This window comes from Calypte anna, chromosome 4A, assembly GCF_003957555.1.
Source record: "Calypte anna isolate BGI_N300 chromosome 4A, bCalAnn1_v1.p, whole genome shotgun sequence".
In the NCBI taxonomy this organism is placed as follows: Eukaryota; Metazoa; Chordata; class Aves; order Apodiformes; family Trochilidae; genus Calypte; species Calypte anna.
In genome coordinates, this window is record NC_044248.1 from 13,674,912 (window position 1) to 13,699,515 (window position 24,604).

Sequence of the window (24,604 nt, forward strand, 5' to 3'; positions counted from 1 at the left end):
TCCTTACATCATTATAGCTACTGATTTTGAAAAACTGATTATGTATTGCTAAGGCTGATATCTGCTAATCTTTATATTCTAACATTTAATCTATAAATAATTCTGCTGTCTCTTGAGTTTTAGGGAATTTAACAAATGATAAGAGCAAACTAAAGTGATCTCTTTTTTAATGTTACTAGGTCGCCTTGAATTAAAAGAAGATAATATTGAGTGCCTGTTGTCTACAGCTTGCCTTCTTCAGCTTTCTCAGGTTGTAGAAGCCTGCTGTAAATTCCTAATGAAGCAGCTTCACCCCTCCAATTGCCTTGGAATCCGATCTTTTGCTGATGCACAGGGTTGCACTGACTTGCACAAGGTGGCTCACAATTACACTATGGTATGGTGTTATTTTAAGTACTTTACTTAGTAAGACAAATGCTGAATGTTTTCCTGAATAAAATACTAATGTTTTTCCCCCACAAAGCCTTGCTCATCTTTCAAGCAAGAATGCACATATGTTCCCACGATGAGAAATGACAAAAAAAGCTATAAAGTTGCTGATTTAGGGTTGGAAGGAAATAGGCAAGAATTAATACCCTGTAACAGTAATGGCATAGTGAGGAACACATAAAATAATCCAAAAGCTTCTCATTTCTATCAGTCAAAAAGTACAAACTCAACAGTGTGCAAGCTGCCATGATCTAGTCCAAAATAACACATTACTAAACAAAACTGCAGAATACTTTTTTCTTATGAGCTGGAGTAATCAGTTTCAGAGTTACACTTGGAGTATCAATGTGGGCATTCATCATTACAGATTCCTCATTATCCTTAATTTCTTATCAGTGGAATGTCAAAATAGCATCAATTTAATCTTAGACTAGGCTATATGTGATTAAATACAGATGTGCCAATGATATTTTCAGAGTTAATTTATAGAAAGACTAACCTGCCAACTTAATTAAACTTCATCCCCTTAATAGTAATCCTTTTATTTTAATGTAAAATGTTTTTCTTTTCTTTCCCACAAGTATATTTTAGTAATGTTTTCAGCAGAAGAAGGCAAGAAAATTATCTCTGAGTCAGGCCACTTCATCTGTGCTTCGCAGTTTTGTAAGGCATTTGTTTCTCTTCTTGATGAAATTTTGCCTGTGTAAGCTCTTGGGACCTGAATGAGGGCATGTAGATTCTGCAGAAGAGATGTGAGAATGAAGATAGGACTTAATTTGCTTGTGTAGTGTGGCATGGCATTGTCATTAAGATATTGGCTTAGTTCCAAGAGGTGTAATTTCTGTCTTGTAGTTCATATTACAAATCCATTGCTTTTCCTCTTGCCACCTTGGATTTTGCTGGTTTAAAATCTTATTTTTTTTTAAAAGAATACTTCTTCTTGGATTAAAGTAACAGCTTAGCATGTCTAACAGTTTCAAATAGCTCTTTTTTTATGTGATACCACAGCCTTCCTCAGTGAGTGGATCTCCGTTGTATTTAAAATTGTGTACATGCTGAAATTTACCCAAACAGGTCAATAAATAATGTGCAGATTGTATCTTTCATATTTCTGTCCTTAATCTTCATTATTACTAAAACAAAAACAAGGAGACTGCATTTAGGTAGACAGATGACACAGTAAAGATAAATGTAGCTTTTGCCTTTGAGGAATATTAGAATTCATGTTGAGCAAGAGATCAATACAAAAAGGAGGCAAGAAGAACCTCCCTCCTCTGACCTACTTGTTCTTTTCAAAGTAAGTGTGTATTTTGGTCTGTGCTATTGTCATGTGCCTTATGAGTAGACTGTCAATATCAGAACAGTAATAAGACTAATGCATCTTTAAAGATAAAAGTTAGGAATTAGTCTTACTATTTTGACTGGCAATTCATGACTTGTGTCAGAAAGGGGCTATGAACTTTCTAAAAGCCATGGCACTTACCTTTCGTTTGTTCTGACCACTGGAAAATAGTTGTGTATCTTGTGACCATTGTTTACTTCAGTGGCAAAATCGTTACTTTTAAGGCTAAAACGTGGATGAAATTTAAATTAAGTGGATTTTAAAAAGCTATTTTGAAAACTAATTAGTTGTGCTAGATGGATTCTTCCTAAGGCCTCTTTTAATGTTGTTTAGTTCCAACAGAGACATTAAATTGAATTTTAGTAATAATGAGTGATAGAGAAGAAGCTTCTTTAGTTTGAAATGAATGTTGCTATGGAAACTGCATAGAAATATTTAGTACATTTGAATCTTCAATTAAAATAAATCCCCAAGTAATTTCATTTGTTTAAAAGTGGTTTGAAAAAACAAAATGTTCAACAGTATTAAGAGGTAGCCACTTGATGCTCTTTATATTAAGAAGTATTACACTTTAAGGGTTAAACACACCTATGGTACCTGGAAATTCTGTTAAAACAAGGAATTACTTCTATGCAGCATAGAACAGTAGGGGATTACACCAAGTATAGTATATACTTCTGGTGTTTCCATGTAATTTTGATTCATTTAAAGCACTTGAGGTAGAAGGTAATGAATCATACAAAATACTTGAATCTTAATTTATATACATTATTTGCTATGAGTTTTCCTTTGACAGAAAAAAATCAAATTGCTTTATAATTGTTATTCTGCAATTAAAACAGCTTCTCAGTTTTAAAGGCTTTTATGATACATGCTATAATTTGATAAGCAACTTACCTGCTCCATTAAAAAAGAGTTCTTTACATGAAGACTAGATATCCACATGAAACCAGCATTTGGTTAAACTGAAGGACCAATCAGTGGGTTTTCCCAGTAAGATCATCCCTGGTAAAAAAACCTGCTCTGTCTGAATAATGTTCATTAGTGTCCTTAAAAAGCATTAGCACCAGTTTATGGCATGATTTTAGTCACATAACCCAGTGCAATTTAAAAAAATTAATTAATAAGAAGGATTTGAATGCTGCACTTTTCATACTTGGGTGCTCTCCATACACATATGTTATGCTAGAAAGACTTAAATGTTGCATTACTTTGTCGCTGTGTTGACAGTTGATAAGTTTGGATGAGAATAATTTTTAAGGTGATCATCAAAACAGATCAACTTTTGAAAATGCAAACTAAGGCTTGAAAAATCCTCAGGATGCATTAAGTGAAACAAAATAAACTGAAGTGATTAGTAGTGGATTTAATGCTGTATGAAGAGCAGCTCTGATTTTTATGCAACAGGGTTTTAAAATACAGTTGACAGAATAAGCCTATTTGTGAAAAATTCTTCTTTTTTTGCTGAGAAAACTGTTTTTGTTCAGTCTTGAGAAGAGAAGGCTTAGGGGAGACCTTATTGTAATGTTCTAGTACTTAAAAGGGGGGCTCCAAAGAAGATGGAGACTCCCTATTTCCCTATTTACAAGCAGTCACATGGACAAGACAAGAGGGAATGGGCACAAGTTGCTCCTGGGGAGGTTCCAGTTGAGCATAAGAGGACATTTCTCACTATGAGGACAGTCAGACATTGGAATGGTCTCCCAGGAGAAGTGGAGATGACCCGACTCAGCTTGATGTGGTGCTGAGACATCTCAATAAATAATAATATTAGAAGTGTTGGACCAGATAATCCTTGAGGTCCCTTCCAACCTGACATTCTATGATTCTGTGAAAATGCCTTTAGGGCATTTTTCTTGCTGTGTTCCTAAAGTCAAAAGAAACACCCCTTTTGTCATCTTGTTTGTTTTGAACAGTTTATAGTGTACCTTGAATGAAAACTAATGACTTGTTTTGCACAAAAAAAAGTAAATCAAGGGGAATTTAAACATTTCAGATGAGAAAAAGCTAGCCTATGTAATTTCCTGAACATGATATATCTATAATGTATAGGTGTTCTTAGCTAAGTCATTAGCTTCTTCAATAGCCAGCTTTTTACTTTCTTAATTACCACAAAAAAAAAGAGAAAGTAGACATTGTAAATGTTATATGTGATACTGCCTGAGTCAATACCTGAGTAGATACCTTGCTAATATTTGTTGCTCAGCTTTACTTGCTTAAAGCAGAGTGAAAAGCCATTTTGATTTTCATAAGAAGTGTTCAAAAGTATGTGAGTGGTGGTAATGTTACAGGATTCCAATAAAGTTTATTTTGGACTTTGTATGATTTCTGAGCACAGCACATAGAGAATTGATGTTTATAAGAAAAAAAACTTTGGACAGCATCGTGGATTGAGGGCAAGCATAGAGAATAAGAATTTGGCAGAATAGATGTGGGACATTTAAACATCTTTCCTCTGTAAGGCAGGATTTGGATGGCAAAACATCCAATATGGAGTTTATGATTTGGGAGGTAGCATCATAGTTCTAATCTGTCTCTTTTCTTGCAACAACCAGGACAGTTTGTTCTCTTTGCAGGGTAGATCATGAAAAGGAGAGAAAATTCAGTAATGTTTTGCCCACAGTAGGCTAGACCCAAAGATTGTGTTATTTCCTAAAGGAAGGATTTTATATTCCTGTATTTGAAATTGCAGTCCTACTCAGAAATCATCTGACTAGGAAAGTACTTATGCACTATTTCTCATGTGTGAAAACCCAAGATATTTCTGTAATTCAGGCTTCCTGATTCTGCCCCATACAGCAGATCAGTACTGCCTTGGCAAACTGAGTATGTTCTGCATGCTGCCCAGCCTGCAATCTATGAACTGTGAAGAGTCAGGTTACAATACTTGTGCTCTAAACAAATCCTGGGCATACCAAAAGCATTAGGTTGGTTTATTGCTTAATGCAGTAGTCAGAGCTGACTAGGAGTAGCTGGTATCTGGCATCTGTCTGACCACAGTTTGTGAGGAGGTAAGGTTCCTGTGAATTCAGACCTCGGTTGACCGCCCGACTGAAGCAGCCAGTAGAAAAACCTGCATTTCCTGTTTGTTCTCATTCAGTCCTATGAGTCCAGCACTTCTTGCTTTTTGACTGCCCAGATTTGGAGTTTAAACAGAATCCTGTGGTTAGACCTGCCTATTGAGCCACCTCAGTGTATCAGCCTTCTCAGCCTGCAGGTATCCTGATGCTCTCTGAGGTTCTAATCCTTCTGACACATGGTAGAGGGAAGCTAACCATCTCACTGGATCCCAGTTTGAGTATGGAGTACCACTTAGAAATAAGCATCATGGTGCCTTATGTGCTCCTAATATTTTTTGCTCTGTATCAAGACCAAAACAGAAACGTGGATTAGAGTGTCAGCAACATTCAGTCAGTGGTTGCTGAAGGGTGAATTTAAGGTTTCGATGTGAATGAGCAATGCACATCACTGAGCACAGGGACTGCATGTCCCTGTTGTAGCTAATGGCATAAACAACAGGCTTCTCGTTTTATAAAGTTTCCAAGCTCTTTGAGGAGTGAATTTTGGGGTGGGAATTTTTTTTTCTTACTTTCAGGACCAGAAAGCAGGAGACTGAAACTGTAGACAGTTTATTCTCTGAAATACCCTGTTCTTCCACAGAGAGTTCCCACAAGAAGAAGGAAAGAAAAGGCTAATGAGGAGTTTAAGAATGCTAGGAGATACACTGGCTCCTCCTTTTTGTCTTCTGAATCTCTGTCTGTAGAGGAAGAGGATGTCAGATTCTGATTATAAAATAACCAAAACGTAGGCCAAATTGTGGCTGTATTCCCAGTGGAATGCTTTGATACTGTGCTCAAAAGGAGTCTCTGCTTTAAAAATAGAGTGGGAGCAAGAGGAAATTGAAATTATTCCCATCACAAAGCAATTGTCTGCAAGCAACAAGAAGGAATATCAGGCATTTTACACACAACAGCTGTTGAAGTGATGAAATCCAGTTGGAAAAAAGCTTTCCCAAGAGGATCCCTGACTGACTTACTCAAGATCAGCTTATTGCCTTCAGAGACAAAGGAAACTTTCCATGTTTTTCCCTTCCTCTTCCTGTGATCCGGATAGACACTATGGAAAGTTTAAGGTAGTAAGTGTTGGCTTTTCTCTCTGTCAGTGCTCACTGCCTGTTTATTCAGCAAAACTAAAAGCACAGCTCCAGCTTGCACACTCTCTAGGATGAGAATCTGCAAAAAAAAAACAGCAGTGGGAAGAAAGGTCTCAGTGGAACTTGAATTTCTGTGAACTGCATGTTTAAACTGTGGAAATAAGGGTGATTATTTTTCAGTTTCACATTTTTCTCCCAAGTATTAGAAATCAGAGTAAAGTAAACAGTGGTGCATGTGTAGTGCTACTACATAATGGTACAGTCCTTTTGCTGTTTTTAATTCCTGTATTTGGTCATATTCTTAACTTTTGTCTTGTAATATAGAGTTCAACAAATGACAGAGGAAAAGACAGTTCTATCTCCCTTGTAATCTAGTATAGTTTTCACTTGGAAGAACTACTTATGTGTAGTCAATTGGATCTCCCTAGTAGAAGAGCTTTTCAGGCATTAAATGCAAAATTTTCCTTTCCAAATTCTATCCAGGAATACAACTACATACACAGATAACACTTTCTATTCTTTTCCTAGCTTCAACTCCAGAGTTACCTGTGGAGTGGAGCCACTTTGATATTTCCCCTTACATCTTGTAGCTATCTTGCACATATGTGGCTTTCATGTAAGGTGGACTGGTTTGCTCCTTATTAGTTTTTTCCTCTTTGCTCAGCATTCTTTAATCAGTTAATATTTTTCTGGTACTGAGTTATTGTTTTGGAATTATTAGACTAAGCAATAAAAAGGAAAAAGTGTTACCTTTATTGCTTTGTTGTCATTTTGTCCTTTGCATATGCAATACCAAACTGTACTGTATGTGTTTGTTGCCATTTTGTATGCTAAATTCATAACTATTTTGCAGTGCAGGTCCAGCTTCTGCTCCCACCTTTCTGTTTGTTTTTTTGACCTAAAAATCCAATTTTTTTCCTAAATGTACATGCTTCTAATCCAGAGTTTTTCCATTAGCATGTAATTGTTTCTTTTAAAATAACTAAACAAGGTACTAAGTCTAATTTTGATACTAGGCCCACTCTGTAGATTTTATGCACTTATCCTACAGGTGATTTGGAGCTACACGTGATGACAGCAAAACCAGGCTAACTATTTAGCAGTGCATTTACTAAATCAATAGTAATACTGTTTTATTGTCATGAAGTTATTTTAAGTTTGGTGTATGAGGTTAACTGGGTTTTGAGCTACCAAAATATAAGAAGATACTGTGATTCATTGACTGCTTTTACTTTTCTTTCCTATGCTGCCTTGTAAGGGTTTATGGGGCAAGAGGATAGATGTGATCTCACCCTTTTCTGGTACATTCAGCTTTCTTACTAAGTTCAAAGTGCTGACTGTGTTTCTACATACTTGTCTCCTAATTCTGCCTAAATTAATGAGAATCCTTACAGAATATTTTGCAAGTTCTAGTATTATGAGGTAATAAGATATCAGTGTTGGAAATGTTATATATTGTGACTTTCCTATTTCAAAGCAGCATTTATCGCTGGAAGTGACAGGATGAAAGACAACTGAGTCCTATTAAAGTAAATATTGTTAATAAAGCAAGGTCTGTACAATATCGTGGATCAGATCAGCTGTATAAAACCTACCAAATAGTAAAATAAACTTAAAATAATCCATTTTAAATCAACAATAAAATTGTTAGTGGTGTTTATTTTCTTTGAAATCCTAACACTGTATGAAAATGAAATGGTTAATGAAAATGGTTAGATGTGTCCAGTAGTTGTAGTATGTTGTGCTCTTTGCTTGACAAAGCATCTTGCATTGTATTCTATTCTATATTGTCAACAGGAACAAACTGCACCTTTTATTTTTTTTAAACTATACTTCAAAAAGTTTCTTCAGTTTGCAGTGCCAAGATAGTAACTGCTACAACCTGTTGCTCCTTTGTTGCTCCTACATTTCCCTCTCATTTGTTTCAGCACATCTGTGGGACTGAATTAGAGATCTGATGAAATGTTCAGATGTCAAGATAACTCAGTACATTTCTATTTTACTCTTTTTTTTTTTCTCCCAGGTCAGTTCTCCAGTGGTATTTACTGGCACAACTTGAGAGATGCTGTGAATGGAGGGAAAAGAGGGGAAGATTCAATAGGAGTTCCATAAAATGTCTTAAAAGTGTGGTGTTACTTATATTAAAAATAATTTTGTTTTTCAGGAAAACTTCATGGAAGTAATTAGAAACCAGGAGTTTCTTTTGTTGCCAGCCACTGAAATTGCAAAGCTTTTAGCAAGTGATGATATGAATATTCCTAATGAAGAAACTATACTGAATGCACTACTTACATGGGTTCGACATGATTTGGAACAGAGAAGGAAAGATCTCAGTAAACTCCTGGCTTACATTAGACTGCCTCTTCTTGCTCCACAAGTAAATTGTTCAATTCCTCTCTGGCTATATCATGGTTACAGTGGCCTTAATGTCTAGAGCTTTGATATGCTGATGGTGACAAATTATAAAAGCTTCAGGAGTCTGCATATAAGGACTTAGCATGTTCTGTGTTCTATAGTTTTTGTCTGTGAACTGCAGGATATTCTAATCCTAACCTGAGATCAGTCAGGACACAGGAAGGGCTGTGGTTGCTAGGAAAAAATTGCTTGTATTTCCTAGAAAAATGCTCATTATGGATATATCACTAGGAGGTGGGTCCTTTTATATTTCCTATTTATGGAACTAGCACAGTTTATTTGGCTCATTAAATTTCCTTCATATAAGGAAATTAAGCTACCCTTAAGATTTAGGAAATATAACTTGAATAAATTATGTAGAGCAATTTTTCTTCCATTAACTTTTGATAAGCCATCTTTGGGTAATTTTTGTTCTTCCCAATCCATACTTTTTCTCGTTCTTGGACATCTATACACAATGTTGAGGAAGACTTGAGCTCAGTTTGTTTAAATAGTTGAGAATTACCATTTTTCTAGTCTTATAGGAATGTCTTCTGTTGTTAATGTTCTGTGTAACATTATATTTGTTATCATATTTGATAGCATATATGTAAATTAGGCTTGATTTTATTTTTTCCACCCCTTTCTTCTTTTGTGCTAGCTTTCCTTACTGGACCTTCATTAATATTTAACATTTTACAGTTTTTAGTAGAATTTTTATGGAACCTGAATAATAAGTAGAATTGATCAACACAGCAAAGTATGAGTTCAGTTCATTCACAGTGATGTCATATACACAACATTCTGTGTATTCCCTCTAATCTCGTATCCTCTTGCCAGATAGGAAAATTCACTAGCAAGCACTTTATTATTAATATTTCCATACTGATTACTATATATGCAATCACAGGATTTTCTCCATTGGGGCCTTGACTTTGTAATTCACTGTTTCTGGAAACATAATAGTCTAAGCCAGTTAACAGTTCTTTTGTTGGGCATTTAACTAAAATAACTAAGTAACCACAGCTGTATTCCTTCCATTTAATTGGCTGTAATTGAAACATCTTTAGAAACTGAAAGTACAGAATTTATTTCAGAAATAAATGCTGAAATAAAATTATCCACTGAGTAACTGATAAGGAAAAAACAAAAAACATAGAAGTAAGTTAATATTTCTCTCATTATTTTATCTTTAGTTTTTTCTGTCTTCTCCAAATATATATTTGTATTTTTAACATAATAGTTTTCTGTAGCTTTTTTGTTGATTGTGTTTTTTAACAAATTAAAATGTTAAAGCTGGGATTTTTATATAGCAACAATTAGTGCATTGAGTAATTGCTCTGCAGTGCCCAAACCAGTCTTAATATTTTAAGAATTATGTTTTGCTGCATGATCAGATGGCATTAGGCAATCTGACAGCAAACATAACATACTGAAAAGGTTTCCAATTTTACGGTTGAAGGGTTAAAGCTATTCAAAAGATATTAAATTAGAACATTGAACACCTTGCTGAGATCAATAACGTTACAAGCAGAGATGCAAAGAATATTAGATTCATATACTTATAAAAAACCTGTGAGAAATACTGTGAAGTGCTATCATTGGCATTAAAAAATCATCATGACTTGTCAGTTATATTGGTTATGCATTTAAACATCTCTTTGCACACAGCATTTTGTCATCTCCTTGGTTAAAGTAGGCAGTGTCCCAAGCATTTTTAAGTCACTGTTTGCTCTTAAAAAGGCTAAAGATTAATATCTGCCATCTTCCTAAGCTGTAAGGTGGCAAGTATTCTACCTCTGAAAAATAATGAAAAATACGATTAAGCAATTTCTGAGTTCAGCTTTCTCTGAGACAGAAATACTTAGTATTTAAGTATCTGCATTAACTTTCTTTTCATCAGGTATCCAGTTACTATAATTTCATGCTAACACATCATTTGTAGGTGCTGTTATAAACGCAGCAAGGAGCAAGGAAATAGTAAAATAGTACAAGTAGTACAAGTAAATAACAGGACTTAGAAAAAAAATACTTTCATTTAAGTGAGCCCATTCCAAGTTCTTTGAGTGAAGAATGTTTACAGGAAATTTTAATACTTTAGGTTTAGTTTCAGGAGCCTATAGGGCTTTTTTGGTACCAGACCAGTTTATTTGTCTCAAACAGAGATGTTCAGTCTTAGCAGTATTTGCCTGTGTCTCTTCTGGCACCATGGATGTCACACTTGCCACTTTGCATTCCTAAAGCTACTGTAAGCCAGGGATATGCACACTGTTGTGCACAGCTGAAAACACATGCTTTAGTACTCCTGATTACTATTTTCACAGTAATTTTATACAAGTTATCAGCTGGCTGTCAACAGATCAACAATAACATCTCATCCTGATTTGTAGACTTATATTTCTGATATTTACAAAATGTTTGGATTTTGTGTTGGCAGTTTGGAGGCGTTTGCCTCTTTCTCATTGTTCTGACAACGTACAAGTCCCAGTGGGGCACTTCACTTGCTTTTTTCTGTTACTTAGACCATGTGTTGTAGCTCAGAAAAATGCAAGTTGTCTAGTCTTACATTAAGTGCAGTTAGGACACTCAGTCGACTAATATATTTTTCCTGCACTCTGACAAACTTTGAGTATAAAAGATTCCAGAATCTTCACACTTAACAGCCTTATTAGTAACCTTTATTTAATTTTAATTTTATTTGAGTTAGATTTAAAAATTAACACTTGTGAAATTTGCTTGCATCCTTGATCTTAAATTTTTTAACAAAGGTTTTTATTAATTGATATACTGAGAACTGGGTCACTGTCAGAGTGAGGAATAGACTGTATATTAAAATATTCTGCCTGTGCCTGAAGCAGAAGCACCTTTTACAGAGCTCTACATTGGATGGATTTGGGAGCTTAAGAGTGTGAAGGTTAAACTGACTTGCATACTGAGAGCCTGAATCCATTTTTAATCCATTTCCTTGAACTGCCTGTAGTGTCACTAGAGCATTGTTTTCTTCCTTTGGACCATTAAGCTTAAATCATCCATTAAGATCAGAGGGCCTTTTTATTTTTTTTTGTTTAACTTAATGGCATAGCTTAAAATTTGAATGTTTTGCTTATTAAAAGTTTATCTTTACCCTAGTCTTTTATATATTATCATTTTTGAAAATACACAGATTTTAAAACAGGCAGTGAAAGTCTTTGGATAAAATGTCTTCTTGTAATCTTGTTTATATTTTGTGGTTTATAGCAATGCAGCTGTTTAATTTTCTTTCTTTTTCACAGTTTCTGGCAGATATGGAAAATAATGCACTCTTCAGGGATGACATTGAATGTCAAAAACTCATTATGGAAGCAATGAAGTACCATCTGTTGCCAGAGAGACGACCTATGTTGCAAAGTCCTCGCACCAAACCTAGAAAATCTACAGTGGGCGTGCTGTTTGCAGTTGGAGGAATGGATGCAACAAAAGGTATTTGCTCATATAGTGATTGGTTGATAAGCTGTTTCTGTTCTTTTAAAAAGAAATGTTTGATCAATGTTTGTACAACCTGCTAATTCTAAAATTCAAAGATTCTGCAGTACGGAACATGAAACATCTTCAAGATACACTGTTTATGGGGTTAAAAATCCTATGTAACTTTCATAGTAGGTAAACATTCTAGAAGCTGGAGTTATGATTGATTTGAAATTATCAAGAGAATATCTGATCTCTGGGTAAAATTGAAATTGAGTGAAAACTAATCTTTATTGACTCAAGTGGGAAGTAATTTGGAAATGGAAGAAATTACATAAAGGGCACAAAGGTGACCTGCATGTGCAATAAAAACCAAAAAATAGGCTTTTTTACTATGGTCAGAGCTACTTGGGCTTTCTTATTAATAGGTTCTTCTATACCACTTTATGGTAGTCTGGTAAGTTAGAAAAAGAATCTGGTAAGTCAAAAAAAGTTATGGCAGAGAAAGCATTTTCTTATGCTTATTTAAAGCTAGCACTTTAGCACTTCATGTCATATAGCTTCAGACTTTTTTTCCTAATGTTACTGAACAGTTGATTTCAATATATAATTACATTTCATAAGGGTTGTTTTGTAATCCTAACATTTTTATTTCTAAAAGCTTGATTCAGCAAAGAAGTTAGAAATCATGTTTTTTGTTCTTAAAAGCACTGAGAAAGTCCTCCTTTATAATGGTGCAGTTTATTCCCAGGGAAGTAAAAAAACCCTACTATTTGTATCAGAAAGATTAAGAACATGCTGCAGGATATCATGCTGTCTTGTGTGATCAGCATGTTGTTGAAATAAAAACTATACTAATAATTCAGTCTTTGGGGGATTTTGTGTATGTAACTTACATGTGTTGTCATTCAGGAGCTACAAGCATTGAAAAGTATGAACTTCGTACAAACATGTGGACTCCTGTTGCAAACATGAATGGACGAAGATTACAGTTTGGAGTTGCAGTCTTAGATGATAAATTGTATGTTGTTGGTGGCAGAGATGGACTGAAAACATTGAATACTGTCGAGTGCTATAACCCTAGAACAAAAACATGGAGTGTAATGCCACCTATGTCCACTCATCGTCATGGTCTTGGTATGTAGAGTTCTGTAAAGGCTGAATGCATATTTTTAAAGGGCTGTCTGGTTTAGGATTGGTCAAAAAACATGCAGAAATTAAGCTTAGAGAGGTGGAAACTTTTATTGCCAACTTTTTACTCAATGTCTCTTCTCCTTTAGATCATATCCATCACTGGCTACCAAGAGGAAATGTCTTTTTATTTGTTTTCAAATATTTTGTGATTCACACTAGACTTTCACTAGGAAAATGTGAGCTTTTTCTTTTTTTTCAATTTTTTCATATCTGTTTTTTTTAGGAGTAGCTGTATTGGAAGGTCCCATGTATGCTGTAGGAGGACATGATGGCTGGAGCTACCTGAATACAGTAGAAAGATGGGATCCCCAGGCTCGTCAGTGGAACTTTGTAGCTAGTATGTCGACTCCAAGGAGCACTGTTGGTGTAGCAATATTAAGTGGAAAGTATGTGTAGGCAACTTCTCTTTTCTATGTCATTATTTTAATGTAATTACTGGATCATCATAGTTGACTATTAATTTCTCTAGGTAGATATCTGTTGATAGCATTAAGAAACAAGTTCCTTAATTCACAGAAAAGATACTGTATTGGGTCAAGCAAACTTTCCCACAGCATTGCAGTGCCCCTCAGCATAGCACACAGAACACCATCTCTATGGGTTTAATAAGTACTTACCATCTCCTTAATTCAGAAAGGAACAAATTCTTCTCTTTCACTGAGACTTCCAGTGACTTCCTCTTACTCTGGTGGTTTGAACAATCAGCTTCCAGAGTTACTGTGAAGTCATGGAGGAGTACTCATGCTATATTGCATTAACTCAGAACAGTAGGCTCTGGCAGAATGAATTTAGTCTTGAGTGGTATCTGAAATTCCTACAAGTATGTGCGATTCCTAATACAAAGCATACTCAGACAACTCAGATCACTTTATGTTGCAGTTACTGGAAATTGCTTCAAGGAGCTCCCTATTCTGTTTTCCTACCCCTAAGCTGAATCAATTATATCTAAACCACTCGTAGCCAGAATGATCTTGCTCATTACCCCCAGTGATAGTTTCCATAACCTTGATAAGCAGTCTGGTTAACTATTAATACCTCTGACAATTTCTCCTAATAATTCTAATTATTAGGAGAATTATTTGAATTCTCCTAATTAATCCTAAGCCTTGATTACCTTTTTTTTATTTATGTTATTACTGTTTGTACTATCCCAAATGAACATGGAAGATGCATGTTTTCTATTTGCTACAGCCTTCTGTATATAAAGACACATGTCCCCTCAGTATTCTGTCGTCAGGACTGAACAACTCCAGCTCCTTCAGTCTTTATTTCTAGACTCTGATTCCTAGAATTGGAGTGATTTTCATTGTTTTCCTTTGGAGAAGCGTTATTTTTCAATAGCTTCCCCAAATACAAGTGGTACTTGAATCAAGCTGTTAAAAAAGTAAAGATTAGAATCACAGAATCATAAAATAATTTGTATTGGACCTCTGAAGTCACCACCTCAAAGCAAAGCCAATTGGATCTTGTTTCAAAGTTAACTGAGGTAGCTCAGATCATAGAGTCATAGAACATGTCTGAGTTATTAATTTCTCCAAGGATGGAGAGGCTCCCTCGTCTCTCAGTGACCATCAGCTGGTCTTTCTCCAGTACAGGAAGAACAGGTCTTTTTTGTACTGGGAGCCCAAAGTTAAGTTGACGTACAGTATCCAGAAGCAGCCTTGTATGTACTGAATAAAGGAAACCAGATGTCATTACTTACAGGGCACACTGTTCGCTTGTTTTCTGCCAGTCTTTCCAAATCTGCTTTTGCTAAGCTGTCCCCTCTCCTGTCAGATCCCAGCCTGTACTATTGCATGGCAATAAGCCATCCCAGGTTGGAGACTTTCTGTTTGCCTTGGTTGAATTTCATGAGGCTACAGCCAGCCCATTTTTCCAGCATGTCTGGGTCTCTGAATAGTAACCAAGCCATCCAGTACATCAGCAGCTCCCCTTAATCTGATATTATCAGTAAACTTGCTAAAACTGATTTCCATTACATCTTTCAGATAATTAACATAACGAGCATTATCAGCCACAGTATCAGACTGGGAGGAACACCACTAATAGCCAGTTGCCAGCTGGACTTCATACTACTGTTAACAGCCCCTTGAGCCCAGTAGCCCATGAAGTTTTCCACCAGCCATGTAGTGAGCTTATCTAAACCATATTTTGCCAGAGTGGCTACAGGAATACAGTAGCAGACAAAGCCAACCTGATTTGCTGTGTAGTACTGTGGTTGCAGCAGAATATTTACACTCTCAGCTACAGATTTTCACTTCCTGCTGATGTACTCTCTGATGCATCTCCCTTGAGCTGTTTGAATATTGTAAGATAGCAAAAATCTTTTCACACTTATTTTGGTTTTTAACTGGGAGGAGGGACAGGAATGTTAGTCTTCTGCTAAATTAGTGCAGCTGAAATGCACCTTCAAAGGGTCCTGTGAGATCTGGAACAAGTTCAGGAATGAGTGGAAATGCTCACTGGGTGCAGGAAGGAGGGAAGAACTTGGAACAACCAGCAAGCAGATTGCCTCATCCTGCCTTGGATCTGCACTCTCAGATGCTTATGTTAGATCTGAGGCTTCCTATATATTCAGTGGAGGGACCCAGCTGTGATGAAAAGAACAGGAATTAGAGCCTCGCTTTTCTCTTTTATTATAGAACATTCCCTGGGCTCTTAATGTAGGCAGCAACACTAGATGCCTGTGGCTAAAACACTTTAAGTGCACGCACTATTTCAGTAGGAGGGAGCAGTAACTTCAGGACTTCCATGTAATCCTTATCTGTAACTTGATATGATGTTTTTTTCAAAACCATGATATAGAGAAGTTAATAGCATTGCTCCATGTCCAAAATGTGAAATTACTGTATAAGTGATTGAAACTCTTACATTTTGGGTGGAGGTAATGTAGGGGTTTTCATTTAAATGCTGTATTGCATAAAGGGCTGATTTTTAGTCATGAACTTTTTGGAACAGCAAAATGACTTTTCAATATCCTGTAGTACATTCCTTACCTTAAACAAGCTCTGTTAAAACTGAAACTTCCAAGGAAATGTTTGGAGGGGGTTTAAACAGTATTAAAATTATTACTTAGAACCACTTGATCAATCATGCTTACAAGATATTTGTATTTAAGTTTGTTAGTCAGTATGTTTGAAAAGTCAAAACTGTGTTTCCCAAACTGAGGAAATCTTGAATAGTAACTTGTAAATTTTTCAGTCATTGTATATAGCATCTACTGTCTATTTGATTATTTAACCATACTATAATGTGCCTTAGGCTATGAAGGGATTTCATTAATGGTATTTCAGGTAATCTCTCAAACTGGACTTTGCTCCTGTTGTATTTCTTCCTTTTTAGAATGGGCTCTGAGTTTCTACCTTTCCAAATAGTAGTGCTGCATTATTTCTGTTTCTAAGCATAGATTGCTCATAAACTCTTTATCACTTTTGATGATTTGGCTAGTTTTAAAGATAAATCAGTGGTGGTGTGCTCCTTTAACCAGCCTTTTCCTTTTAGCCATTCCAAAAAGTTGAAATCCTTTGTCAGTACTAAATGCTTGGAGCCTTTTTCCTTAGGAATGAGCAAACTAGGCCACCTACTGGGTGTGAGGGACTGAACATAGTACTGGCATTCATAACAAGTCTAAATGTTCCTGGTTGATTAAGATGAAGCAAGGGAAGAGTTGTTGCATGCACAGATCCACTACTGAATTCGACCCTCGGATCATGCTGAAAATGGACTGTTGTCTTTCAAGTCACATAAGTACTTTTGAAAATTTTTGAAAATGTTAGAAGTAGGCATAGGTTAGAATATAAATGTTGTGTTAGAGATATTGTTGTTAATGTGTTGATCATGACAGTTGGAAAAGATTGGGACAAAGTCTTATCTGAGTTTTCTAACATTTTATTGAAAGTCTCCCTCTAAACTTCCCCTTTTAAAAAAGTTGTAAACTTTCCAGTAAACATCACTGGAAACTTTCTCTTGTTCAGACAATATTTATTTATTTATTTATTTATTTATTTTTACTTTGTAGGCTTTATGCAGTTGGTGGTCGAGATGGAAGTTCTTGTCTTAAATCAGTAGAATGTTTTGATCCTCATACAAACAAATGGACCCTCTGTGCTCAGATGTCAAAACGAAGAGGTGGTGTAGGTGTAACCACCTGGAATGGTTTCTTATATGCAATAGGTGGTCATGATGCCCCAGCATCAAACTTAACATCCAGGCTGTCAGACTGTGTAGAAAGGTAATACTCTGATGAAGGCATCTCCTGCTAGTATTCTAGTAGTGCTAGTCTATAGACTGATTTATGGAAGAGCTGTAAGTAGAAGCCAAATACAATAGCCATATTATTTTTAGCATGAGCAGAGTAAGTATGTGTATAAAAACACACTGTGTAGTCATAATATGATTTTAAATGTTGCCAGTACAGATTATTTAAAGTGAATTCTCCTTTATGCACTTCATCTAGAAAATATTTTTTTCAAGCATCTTATTGAATGAATTATGATTGATTACTGCAAACAACTTGGCATTGAATGCTTTTACAAATGGAACAGAACTTCTTTCACATGAGAAGTCTGTATCAGTTAATAGTACAACTTTTATAGGGTTTGTGCACTCTTAAATATCCCATTCTTTCTTTTACATCCTGGTATCACTGGAAAACTGGCATCTAGTTCAGTCATTCCACAGTTGTCATGTCTTTATGTAAAGTTGTTAATGAATGACTGTATTATGAATTGCAGAAGCATGTGTGATCCATAAAATAATTTAAAATTATAGTAAATTCTTCATAAAGCACTACATTAACTCTTTGCTGGCATTTCAAGTATTTCTGAAATATGTTTTAATTAAAAACAAACAAAAACCACACAACAAAACAAAATAAATAAACCAACCACAAAAGACATGAAAGCAAGTTTAAAAAATCCCACCATAAAACAGAGTTGTAGTTTTCAAACTTTCAGTGTCCTAATACACCTCAGAACCCATACTACTTAATATATGGAAGTTGCACTAAAAAGACCCCAGAAAGGTTTGCAGATAGGAAACTACATCTTAGCAAATACCAATTTTTTAGAGGAATACAGATAATTAGAAGCCCAAGAGAAAGCAATGTATTTTTCTGCATCAGTATTCTCAGAAACAAATTTACAGAATATATAACTTTAATGGATAGGAATAATTTGGTGATGCATTTTGTCCTTCCTCTAAGTGAGATTAAATTGAGGACCATCAGCTCCATGGAAATAGTTCCGTTACAAAGACATTTCATAAAACCACACTGAGTTACTGAATATTTGTTTACCACTGTATTTTGCAACAAAAGTTGCTTTCTCAGATAAAGACATTGGTTTATAAATTATAATACAACTTACATTTAAAATTAAATTCTGTCTGTAGCTTATTAATCACCCTATTTCACTACATTATACTTCTATTTCCAACAAGTGCTTCAGGCAGTGTTTTCATGTTAAGATTATGTTTGCATGCATTTCTCAAGTACGTTTAATCTGTAGAGAAATGCAGATAAAATTGCTAAGGCTCATTGTATCTACACTCTTCATGCAAACAAATTAAGACTAGCATCTTCCAAACTTGCTTTTAGCAAGTGTGATTTTAACCAAATAAATATTTTCTTCATATATATCCTTAAAGCTCTTCAGAGAGCTGTGATTACATCATTTCTGTTGTAAGCATCTGTAATCTTAACATTGTCTCAGTCAAGCTGAAATACGTTCCTTGACAAAAGGAGAGCATGAACTCTTCTATGTAATTCACTGTTTGAGTTGTAAAGAATGTTGAAAATACTCCAGAATCACATTTAATGTTTTTAATTAAACTGGTTTTTACTGTGCTGATGCTCCTCATCATATGGAGCTATGATTAAGGAAACAGTGTAAATTGTCTTAAGGGTTTTGCATTTCCCCTGTAATTTTCTCTAAGTGATTTTTTGTTTTGGTTTGGTTTTAATGGTACTCTTCATGGGAATTCTTTAACAGCCTGTAGTAGTTACCACTTAGAGCAAGCACTTGCTGTACTGCAGTGTAGCAGCAGAACTGTTTCTGGAGTGGTACATTTAAACATGCAGTAAGAAACATAGCAAGAGCAGCTGTATGTATATGTGTATTACTGTATGGAAAGCAGCACAAAGTAGGTATGTAGCTAGTACTGGCTATATTAGTAGCTGACTAAAGAAATGAGTTTAAAGAGAGTAGTTGAGGGAAAAAGTAATTTGCAATTAACACCCAAATCTGTACAGTCCTACTAATTCCTGTTTTTACTATCTTGAGAGCATAATTTCTGGTACATTTTTTCTTTTGAATTTTGGCAACAGTTTTAGAGCATAACACAAATTATCTTTTAGGTATGATCCAAAAACAGACATGTGGACTGCTGTGGCTTCCATGAGCATTAGCAGAGATGCAGTGGGAGTATGTCTTCTTGGTGACAAGTTGTATGCTGTTGGAGGATATGATGGTCAAACATACCTTAACACAGTGGAGTCTTACGACCCCCAGACAAATGAATGGACACAGGTACAGTTTCTGATCAGCCCATTCACTACTTGTTACACACGACCATACAAGATACCATACACTATCCTGTTGTTTCAAATGTGCCTCTTTTTTACAAGGAGAATTCAAATACTCCTCTAAAAAGCACTTTCATACTAGTCTATTTTAAGTATCCCTTTTTTTTTCCCTTTGCCTACCATCTTGAGATAATTTATCTTTAGCAGATTATCTTGTTAATAAACTGTTCTAATAAACTGCCTTTCTTTCTTTGGCAGAAGTATGCCTGTTTTCTTTGACAATTTCAGCTACTGTTAATAAAATACATTGATATGTTTCCCAAACTGGCATAAAGGGTCCTGTTTATATGACTTCCCGTTCTGGAGATAAATGATGAAATGATGAGGTTTAGGTCTAATGTGTCTCACAGCAAGTTTATCAGTTTATTCAAAGTTTTGGTTGTCTTTTCATAAATAATCTCCTTGTGATCTGAGTGCTATGCACAGTGTGTGCAACTTTAAAGAAGCCTTTTCTCTGTTCTCTTTAACCATCTTGGGGAGAAAAAAAGAAAAAAAAATCAATTCATGACCAGAAACCACGGCTGTCAATTCAAAGCTTGGTTACTTTTACTTCTCTGTGGCTCCAGGAAAGTGCTTCTCTGTGGGAAGAGCACACATAAGGACATCCTGGACAGGCTCTCCTTTGGTGTCTACTGCCATATGAGATACCCTAAAGCATCTACATGCATAGGAGGCTGGCAGATACAGCACAGAATCTATGGGAGACAAAGGCCCTTCTGGAGTCCAGTTGCACACCAGCATGAATGTCCAAGGTCTTCAAGAGGAACATTAGACAGCAGTATTTAGGCAGCTGAATTGTGACCTCCTGAATATGCTATCCCAGTAACAGCCCCAAATTGCTAATCCAGAAAAGGAACTGAACTCTCTATCAAAATCTTTCTAACACAGAAAACTGAGCTTCCCTTTTCCCCCCACTTCATCCTACTGCAAGATCTTACAAGAACACAAGGCACCTGGGAGGCTCATCAGAGCATAGGGCCTTCAGGGGCAGTACTGGTTATGATTATCCATGTCAAATATTTGTCACATATATATATATATATAGACATATATATATATACAGAGAGAGAGAGAAACTGGGAAATTTCAAGAGCTTTCAGAATTTTATAAATTTTTCAAATAAAAAGGAGAGGCCTGTCACATCTGTCATTTTCTGTTTTGAAAGAAAAAGGTATAATTTTGCCAAGGTGTCAGACTGTCTAGCTCAGGTGTCCAGTTTGTACCATAACTAAAGATTCCTGTTTCTGTAATACCAAGTGACTGAAATTATCAATAAGAATTGTTTCATATTCTTGGTGTTAGCTATTGCTTTCAAAGTTCCTCACTCTATCATATGAAATACCTTCACCTATCCTGTGGTTTTTATCCAAGTTTTGGATCAATTAGCTTTTTTCTAAAGACATATTAACAATTCTGGGGGATATTGCCACTCTGCTGCAGTTGTACAACTATTATTACAAGCATTAATTAAACACTGATACTTTTAGGGGAAAAAATACTTCACACTGATGTTTTGTTGATTTGTTTTTTGTTTGTTTTTTTTTTTTTCTTGCTTGCAGGTCGCACCATTGTGCTTGGGAAGAGCTGGAGCGTGTGTTGTGACTGTAAAACTGTAAATTATTTTCTCTATGAAGGTGACATTCTCCTCTGTGGACTGAGATCTCTCTTTTCCTCAAGCAAACTACCAGTGCACCAATAAAAGCCAGGTGCAGGATGCCTACCACAGCGAAGTGTTTGGTCTCAAGCTAACATGTACATGCTGTTCTTATGGACCAATATTAAGCACTTTTTTAAAAAATTGTCCTTGTTACAAGTACCTGTGTTACAAGAATTCTATTTGTAAGAAAACCAGCTGCAAGCAGCCAGTTGCCAGCAGTGGACTTCCATTTAGGAAGTGCTGAGAAATTAGCGAACTTGCTGTAATAATCAAATGTTACAGATGTAGGGCTTAGATGTACAAGTACGCAGAGGAATGATGCTGCAAATGGATATATTTCCACAGATATAATTAAGTCCATCTCTGGGTGAAACAAATTACAGGATTGGACCCCATATATTTAATTTGCCTATAATAACCATGTTTGGCTATTGATATCTGAGCTGTTACAATGCAGGCTGGTGAACCAATGCAAACCATTGTAAATGGCAGGCATAATCCCTTCCTTGGAAATGAAGTTGTGTATTTGATGAATCTTTTGCACTTTTATCATCATTCCTAGTTTAGCAACCTTTTTATTTAACCAAAGCCTTATTTTAAATATTGTCTTATGCTAACAGTAATCTGCTATTTAATGATTTCTGCTGGGGATTTTTGACATCCAGTGTACTTTTTGAAGTTTCAGATTTTTATGTGACGCAGAACATCATACTTTTTTCTCTACTTTGGTTCTTATATTTACTTTTGCTATTTTCAAGGAAAAATATATAAGCATGAGTTATTGGAAGAATTCTAAAGTGTGATTAAGTTAACCAATTTAATATTTGCACTTTGGAATTTTTGAAGCATTCCATTACATCCATACTAATTACAGTTTTACACGAAGCTTTGCACTAATTTGAAAAATATAATTTTGTAAAATGAAATTAAACAATTGTCTGTCTTTCCAGCAAGGGCCCGATCCTGAAAGATGCTCAACTGGCACCATTTAGGCATGTTCAGCATCTTACAGGAGAGTTACACGTGCCTCGCGGGGTTATATCAAATTAGTTACCTTATTTAACAGTTACCTAATTTTTTTCAGATACTTTATTATTTGCCTTTTCTTAAGCCCTATGCTGTTACAAAGAATTGTTTTGAACGGTCTGAATGTTCTTGGAAAGTCTTTTTGTATTTGCTTTTCTGTGCCTTGTTCCTTAGGTGTTCAGAACAGTAGGCAATGTGTGTGTGCCATGGGGAACAGGAAGATGCGAGCTCATTGAATGTTTTTTGGAAGTGTCCCATACCCAAGGTCTTTGTACATTTGTAATTTTAAATGTGTTAATGCTCTCAGTGAACTATTTATTGTTTGAAAAGAAATTACTAAGCAATGAACCTCTGTGATGAGCCCTGCACTGTTTGCAGTTGAATACAGCTGAACTTCAACCCCTTGTGGGGCTAGTGCCTCTTTTCTCCATTTTGTGCCCCTTTCTCTGCGAATTTGCAGCTTTCATTAAGGAATCTTATTTTCACTGCTCCTCTTGTTTGGACTTCTGCCTGCAGAAACACCAGCTTTTCCTTCCAGAGCTCCGCACACCCCTTGGCAGGGACGGCAGCTTCCCCAGAGCCCCGGCCGTCCCACAGCTCCCCGGCCGTCCCACAGCTCCCTGGCCCCGGGGAAAAGTCCGGCCTGGGCCGGGGCGCTTGCGGTGCCGGGGGTTGGGCCGCGGCTTCGCATTGGGTGCGGGCAGTTCGGTCCCGCCCGCTTCGTCTCCGGGGTGACCGGGACGCCGGGGCGGGCGGGCTCTGGGTCGCTGGGCGGGCGTGAGGGGTTGGGTGGGGGTAGCGCATGCGCGGGGCTGTGCGCACCGAGAGGTGGGCGCGATGCAGGTGAGTCCCTGCGCCCGCCGTACGCGCGGGAGGGGCGGGGGGGGGTGGGGTCGCGGTCGGTCGGGTCTGAGGGTCCCGCACTGCGCTGCACGCTGCGAGTGCGGGGCGGCGAGGGGGTCGGTGCTTGCGGCCTGGGGAGGGGAGCGGGCCCGAAGGGAGCGGGAGCCTGGCGCCGCGGAGAGGGCTTTCCAGGGGAGCTGAGGCCTATCCCGCCTCTCCGCCCTGCTCCGGGTTGAGGGAAGCTCAGGCTCCGGGCAGGAGGGTTCTTCCCGCGACTTTTGCCTGAGGCCCCGCGCCGCCCGAAGCTGCCCGCGCCGGTGCTCCCGCCGCCGGGTGCCTTCACGCCGGCCTCGGCAGCGGAGAGGGAGCACGGTGAAATGTTTGGGCTGAAAGGGAAGTTTCCTCCTGAGGGGGCTGCTGTGAAACTGCGCGTTACGGTGTGGAGAGAGCACGGAGAGCTGAAGCTGCCCTGTGCCCCCATAGGGATTATCTTCATTGGTTTATTATGGACTTTATTAAATATTTTTCAAAATCAAACACATTTGTCGAATGTTCTTTGTGCTTGTGGCATGTGATGCTCATATTTTTACACTTAAACTTTTACAGTTGGGTAAAATGCGAATGGAGTGTGAAGTGACTGCTCAGGGACGTGCCGGAGTATTCAAAAATCCACTGTAGAGCACGTGGGGTTTTTTCTGGGTTGGTGGTTGGACTGGGTGATCTTGGATACCTTTTCCAACCATGAGAATTCTGTGAAGAGTGTTTTAGTTCACTTCCACCCAGAAGAAGGGATGGGGGACCTTTGGCCAAGGCGGCCAGGCATTTGGTGGACACCAGGTGATGGTGTTTTTATCTGATGATGTGGGAGGGAAAAAGTCATGATCGCAAGCTGTGAAACAAAGTTAGGGAATTTATCTTGCCCACAAATTCTAGAAAAATCTGTGCAGTCAGTGTGAATGGGAAAGGAAGTCAAGAAGCTTTCTTAGGATCTGTTTTTACAGTTGAGTAACTTTGGGGACTTAGATTTTAAGACAACAATTCAAAGGGGGTAGAACAGTTACATGTCTTTAAAAGTGTGGATGTTGGGCCTTCTGTGTTTTACACACTGAGGATGCTTTGTGGTCCCAAACTTTTCCATGAAATTTAGAACTGAGAGTTCTGGTCTCTGGACGTGAAGGGGAGGGTCTTACAGAATTCTTTTATTGCATAATTCTGTAAGAGAATATAATAGTTCTGATAGAGTCATAGTACTTCTCAATGCAGACACCCAGCACCAGAAACTTCAATTTTTCAAGCACAAACAAAGAATTTTTTTGTGCAGATTTCTACCTTGTTGCATTAGACTCACCCAGAAATTGTGTTTGAGGTTTGTGGGTTTTCCCTCCATAGTACTCATAGTCACTAACATGTTCAAAAGTTGTTTATTGTTACATGCTTATGATTTTAAGATGTGTAATTTCCCACTTTTTTTAATTTTATTCTCCCAGCAAGTATTCAGTCTATCAGAAAAAGCTTGGTCTGGTTCTTCTGTGAAGTTTG

At 37.0% G+C, this 24,604-nt stretch overlaps 1 protein-coding gene across 6 annotated transcripts in view; it reads left to right on the plus strand.

Moving 5' to 3' along the window:
- The window catches only part of KLHL5 (kelch like family member 5), a 54,422-nt gene extending 31,795 nt beyond the window's left edge, over window positions 1–22,627 (plus strand). For all 6 annotated transcript variants that reach the window (XM_030450079.1, XM_030450075.1, XM_030450074.1 and 3 more), the window contains 8 exons: window positions 180–376; window positions 8,089–8,301; window positions 11,591–11,777; window positions 12,675–12,899; window positions 13,180–13,342; window positions 16,975–17,187; window positions 19,312–19,483; window positions 21,099–22,627. In XM_030450079.1, coding sequence (XP_030305939.1) covers window positions 180–376; window positions 8,089–8,301; window positions 11,591–11,777; window positions 12,675–12,899; window positions 13,180–13,342; window positions 16,975–17,187; window positions 19,312–19,483; window positions 21,099–21,155 — 1,427 coding nt within the window. In that variant the 3' untranslated portion in view covers window positions 21,156–22,627. The remainder of the gene's footprint in view (window positions 1–179; window positions 377–8,088; window positions 8,302–11,590; window positions 11,778–12,674; window positions 12,900–13,179; window positions 13,343–16,974; window positions 17,188–19,311; window positions 19,484–21,098) is intronic.
- Window positions 22,628–24,604: the final 1,977 nt, after the last annotated feature.